Source organism: Sarcophilus harrisii, chromosome 6 (assembly GCF_902635505.1).
Source record: "Sarcophilus harrisii chromosome 6, mSarHar1.11, whole genome shotgun sequence".
Lineage (NCBI taxonomy): Eukaryota > Metazoa > Chordata > Mammalia > Dasyuromorphia > Dasyuridae > Sarcophilus > Sarcophilus harrisii.
The window spans coordinates 32346245-32352244 of NC_045431.1; the positions used below are offsets into that span (position 1 = coordinate 32346245).

A 6000-nucleotide genomic window follows, 5' to 3' on the forward strand; every position below is an offset into this window, starting at 1 on the left:
TTAGACTGCTCTAATTTAAAGTTTCTTTTATCAAGAACTAAAATCGCTCTCCTCATAATTTCTGCTTTCAAGCAGAACAAATCGAAAGTGTGTTCTTACACATGACAAACACTTCAATTATTTAGAGATTGTGACAGTTTTCTCCAACAATCCTTAGTTTCTTTTGACCATCCATTCTGGTTACTTTTCTCTGTAACTATTTCCACTTAGCAAAAGCAGTTTTAAAATGGGGCACTCAAAATTGAATACTTAGGTGAGGCTTTAGGAGGGCTAAAAAAAAAAAAGCAGAACTATTATTTTTCTCACTTGGGACATTATATTCAAGCAATGTAGTCTAAAATCACATTTGCTTTTTGGCTGCCACATCATCCTGCTGATTCATACTTAATTTCTTAAAATCTCTGAATTTTTAATGTAAATTTTTCCAGCCAATTATTTCTTATCCTGTAATAAGAGAAATGGATTTTTTAGCCTAAGAATAGAACTTTGCATTTGAACCTATAATAGCTACTTAGTTTCAAACCACCTTTCTAATATGATATGGCCCTTTTTGATCACAATTCTGTTAATCTGTCATCCACACAATACACCAGGAAAATTATTCCAGTGATATCCACAATTCTTAACAGAAATTCCCAGAAACCTGGAAACTCATGGGCAACATATGGTAATTTAAAGAGTGAAGTAATATACTCTTAAGAAACCTCTGAAAGTTCAAGACTTGCATATATACTGCATAAAAATGCAAAATTACAGATATTTATCTGAACTCCAAAGTATAATCTGTTGATAGCAAAAAATAAGCTACTCACAAAGTACATGTAATTTTAGGATTTTTTTTTTAATATCATTGAAAAAATGTAGCTTACCTACCTACATATTCATCCATGTTAAAGGTCTTTACGTATTTGAAGGAAAGGTCTCCATTCTTGTGATATTCTATTAGTTTTTTGTAGCATCCCAAAGGTGTGCTTCCTGAAAAAATATATTTTTTAAGCAAATGCATAAAAAATATCAGCCCCATCCTAACCCTTGGGTTTCAGTTCTAGGATGAAAAGAAAACCTGTTCTGTCACAGCAAGTTGCTGAGGACAGCCAGAGGAATATAAGAAATTCAAAACCATTTCCCAGGTTTGGAAGACCTTAAGGGCCAGGAGCCAAATGACCATCCTGTGCTTGGAGTCAAGAGACTTGAATTAAAGTTCTAGTTTTCTTGTCCAAGAAATATGGATGTTTACACTACTTACTTCAGTGGTTGTTATGAGGAAGGCACTTTGTATACCTTAAAGCACTACCTAGAGATTAGCTGTTATGTTTATAATTAGTGAAACACCAATTTGGTGGCTATAAGCTCAGTCCTACAAAAATGCAGAACAAAGAAAGCCAAGAAGGCTAAGATAAGGAGAAAAGGAAAATAGGATTTGTAAATGTTACATGTCTATTTAGTGCTGAGCCAAATTTCAATTTTAATTTATTTTTAAAAACACACTAAAATAAACTTTAAAATGTTGTTCAGTCATTTCAATTGCATCCAATTATTCCATGGTCCACTTTTGGGTTTTCTTGGCAGACATTGGTAGTGGTTTCCATTTCCTTATCTGGCTCACTTTATGGATGAAGAAATTAAGAGAAACAGTTAGGTAAAGGACCTACCCAGAGTCACACAGCTAGTCAGCTCAGTGTCCTTCTCAGTACATAACAGACTCCATTTGTTCCTTTCCCCCCTAAACTTTCCTTATCTTAAAATGAATTTGCTAGGCTGAGAGTCAAGAAGACCCAAGTTTAAATTTTGAGACTGATATTTATTAGTTGTGTGACTCAGAACACATCACTTAATCCACACATGCCATAATTAACTCCTTGGACTTAAATCTATCCCAGACAGATTTTTACTCATGAAGTTCCACAAGCTGAGAAATGTTTCTAGAATACTGTGGAAAAGTCATCTTAGGAACTTAAAGATACAGAACTAAGGAGAGTGAAAAAACAGAAGTGATTACCACTGTAGGAAAATTCACTGTCTTATAAACTTCCTAATCTGATGACCTAAGAAATGTTTAAAATAATAAATAATAAAATAATAAATTTAAATAATAACAAAATGTTTTATGGTAAATTAAGAAACTTAAATGCCTTAACCATTTTGCATTTTTCTACCCAATAGTCACTTCAAGAATAAAGACTGAACATGTAGTCTGGAGATCATAATATCCCCAGTATTTCAGTAACATGACTAGGCTAAAGTAGTTACAGTTCTGTCCTGAAAAACTCCTTTGCTGTAAGGCAATTGTCATCATTCTCTTGTAAAACTTCAAGAAAAATAACTCACATATATCACTCAAGTTTGCATTATCATTTTACATACATTATCTAATATGATAACATATCTAATATAGCAACTCTATGAGGTTCCCATAGGTATTATGTCCAGTATATAGTGCTAGGGTTTAGAGGTTAAATAATAAATGGATAATAGTACCTACTTCGGAGGGCTCATTAATGAAAATAAAATGAAATAATGTAAAATGATTTGGAAACCTTAAAGGACTATATAAATGTCAAAAGGAACAAGGTAATAAAGTGAAATGAGAGCCAAATTTGGAGGCAAAAGACCGAGGTTCCAATCTCAGATTTCCACTTACTACTTGGGCAAATAATCTCCCTGGGTCTCAGCCGTGTTGTGGGTAAAACAGAAGTTGAACTGATTTCTAAGGCTCCTTCCTTGTAATTTTCGTATTATTGTTGGTAAATGACTTTCCAGTGGTCATACAACATTAGAAGCAGAATTTGAAATCACTGTGTACTATAAGGTTCATCCTCTGAGCCATTTTCTTTCACTTTGATGCTGACCACAATGGGGATTTTCTAGGCAAAGGTGCTGATGTTTAGTTTGCCATTTCCTTCTCCAGCTCATTTTACAGAGGAAGAAACTGAGGTAAATGGGATCAAGTGACTTGTGCAAAGTCATACTGCCAGTATCTTCCCAATTTCAGATCAGGCCTTCTATCCACTGAGCCATCTCACTGCCAAAATTCTCTTGCTTTTTATTAATCAGTTTAACCAACCGGCTGAAGCTGAAAAATGTGGGAGAAATAATAATAATAAGAAACCTCCTCCCTCCCTTCTCCCCCCCCCAAAAAAAAACAAAAAGAAAATGATACAAAAAAAAAAAAACTTGTGAAAGTAATTGAGTACTCAATGAAAAAAAGAAAGTAATTGAGTACTCAAGATAGAAATATCTAATAGCATTTTAATAGATTCAAGGCACTCATTTCTTCATTTAGATTTTTATATCTCAGGAATGTTTCTTTTTTCATTCTATTACAGTATAGGCAGTAATCATGTACTATTAAAAAAAATTGAGCGAGATAAATATAGTACTAACATTTTCACAAATCTTTACTTTTTAATCTGCAAAAAATTATTTTCATTATTTTTATATTTACATATATATTAATATATGTATAGATTATTATTATTATTAAAAAGTTTATTACCTGTTGGTAAGCCCAGGGTAAAATATCTGTCCTGTCCTGGTTTGAACTGGATAATTCGATTACAGATGTATTTGGCTGCCCATTCACTAGCCAAGTCATAATTATCAAGAATCACGAGTCTCATTGTGGTAATACACAACTCCTAATTGTACTTCAAACCTGGAAAAATTCCATTGTAGAGCACTTTAAAAGTAGCTTATAAATACTATCTAGGTTAATGATTGCAGAAAAGAATAAGAATATTATTTTTAAAACGCATGAATATCATAATTAAAACACTAAATTCAAATATCTTAAATAGAGAAGTTACAACAGAATTTCTCCCTAAAAGAGAAAATCAAATACACAAAAACACATTAACAAATCAAGTTTTAAGATTTGATTAAAAAGTTATAATTTGTTATAATTGAGTTATAACATATATATATATGTTATAAATTGATTAAAAAATTTTAATTAAAAAAACAACTTTTCCAATATTTTAGAAGAATTGCACATTTTAACTATATTGTATTGTCTGGGAGAGGGGGAAGAGAGGGAGGGAGAAAAAAACTGGAATACAAGATTTTTCACACTGAAAACTATCTTTGCGAATATTTGGAAAAATAAAGTTATTAAAAAATAAAACCTTTTCCAGATTACTCTTTATAAAAGGAATATGCAAAATCCCCCCTCTTCTTTACAATAATGCTTATTCTTTCCTAGCTTGAAATACTGATGGTTTTTAAAGTGAATCATAAGTAGTGGGTCAATATTTCTGGTAAAAACAAAACAAGATAACGGCTGGTTAGCAATGGGTATATTGCCCTATGCCCAACGGGAACAGGCTGGGTCTTTTGGGCACGCCGAGAATGGCACAATCACAAGGTCAGTTACAGTGGCAACATGGGATGACCCTGCGTCTCCCGCGGAGCAGAAGCTTCTGACCCAGTGTAAGAAAACGCTCCCGCATCATCAGAGAGAGGGAGAGGGACCCCACCGCTGGGACGAGCCCGCGCTCCTAGTGGACTCCACCACCATCGGGTGCGTTTCCCACGGCCTCCTCCCCCACTCGCCGTCCCCGCGCTGGGCACCGCGGCATTTCGGGGAGACAGCATTGGGGGGGCAGAGAACCCCAACTTTGCAGGCACTCCTCGCTGTCCGGTCCCCAGCAGGAGGGCGGCGAGAGTAGGGGCCCCACGCCGGGACCCCCCAGGAGGTGCACTCCTTGGCTGACAAGGATCCTGCGGGGCAGGTGGCCCATACATTTGCACCATTGTGCAGAAAGGAAAGCTCCCCTCCTCCCCACATCCCCAGGGCCCTCGCCCGCAAGAGGGATTAAGGTACGTGCCGCCGAGCCCAGGGGGAGCTGCCCACTAGGAACCGCATTAGGGTCAGGGGTCAGGGGTCAGGGCTCGGGCGCGACCCCGGCTGTCCCGCCTCCCATCCCGCCGCTCTCCCGGCTTCCGCGATCCAAGCCCAGCGAGCGCGAGCCGGCGGCGGAGAGCGAGGTTCGCGGCGTGGGGGCGGCGGGCGAAGGCGCCGGGGTCTTTCTCCTCGCGGGGAAACTGAGGCCCAGCCCGGGAGCGTCTCCCTGCCCTCCCGGCCCCCGCGGCCCGCCCCGCCCCGCCGCAGCCCTCCCACTCACCGCCGGCCCGACGCTGGAGGCCCCCGCGGAGCTGGCTGTCAGGGGGCGGCTGGGCACGGACAAGCGGCAGGAGCTGCTGGCGAGCGCGGGGGCCGGAACCCCGGGGACCCGGATGGAGAGGGGAGCAGCAGGAAGGGACGGAGCAGCGGAGCGCCGCGGGATGCGCTGCGCATGCGCGCCGCTTCCTCTCTCTCCCCCCCCCCCCCGGGATAAGGATGGGAGCGGCCAATGAGCATCGGCTCCGGCTCGCGGCGGCTTTGATTGGCTACTTTCTATCCTCGGGTAGCGCAGGAGCCTCCAGTGCGGCTCAGAAGCTCCTGGACCGGCCTGGGAGCTCCCGGTCTTCTGGAATCCCTGAACCGTTATGGGGCTGGGCTTTGGCCCCGGTCCTTCCCCCTTGTGTTCTGCCCCAAGAAATGCAAAGGGCGTGTCCATAGCAATTGTAGTGACCCCAAACCTTCCTGGCCCTACTTTGTGGTTGTTTGACTAAGGTGGAGAGGCCATTAAGGGCCTCTTATCAAGCCCTGATCGCTGAAGGGGCGTTGCCCTAGCCCTCTTGCTGCTTCCAGGGCCACCTTGGTCTGTGTCTGGCCACGGAACCCAGAGGACTCTGGGGGAGAAAGTGAGGCCGGTGACCTTGCCCAGCCCTCCATCACTCCAACTCTCCTATCAGGGCATCATCTCTGTGACGTCATGGTGCTGTTCAGGAACAAGGACAAACAATAAGGACGACAAAGTTTAGATTTGGGTCTGTTTTCATGTACGATGATTTATATAACGTTTGAAGCACTTTCCATGTTATCTCATTTGATCCCTACCAGAAAAAGAGGTCTTGATCTACAGAGAAAATCGAGGCTCAAAGTTATGACTTATTGTA

At 41.0% G+C, this 6000-nt stretch overlaps 1 protein-coding gene across 2 annotated transcripts in view; it reads right to left on the reverse strand.

Moving 5' to 3' along the window:
- The window catches only part of GNPDA2 (glucosamine-6-phosphate deaminase 2), a 28007-nt gene extending 22727 nt beyond the window's left edge, over positions 1-5280 (reverse strand). Inside the window, exons 1-3 of one of the 2 annotated variants that reach the window (XM_031943093.1) lie at positions 5124-5211; positions 3497-3655; positions 874-975 (exon numbers count right to left, since the gene is read on the reverse strand). In XM_031943093.1, coding sequence (XP_031798953.1) covers positions 874-975; positions 3497-3620 — 226 coding nt within the window. In that variant the 5' untranslated portion in view covers positions 3621-3655; positions 5124-5211. Of the gene's footprint in view, positions 1-873; positions 976-3496; positions 3656-5123 lie in introns of both variants that reach the window. The other variant, XM_031943094.1, reaches the window with a different exon arrangement.
- Positions 5281-6000: the final 720 nt, after the last annotated feature.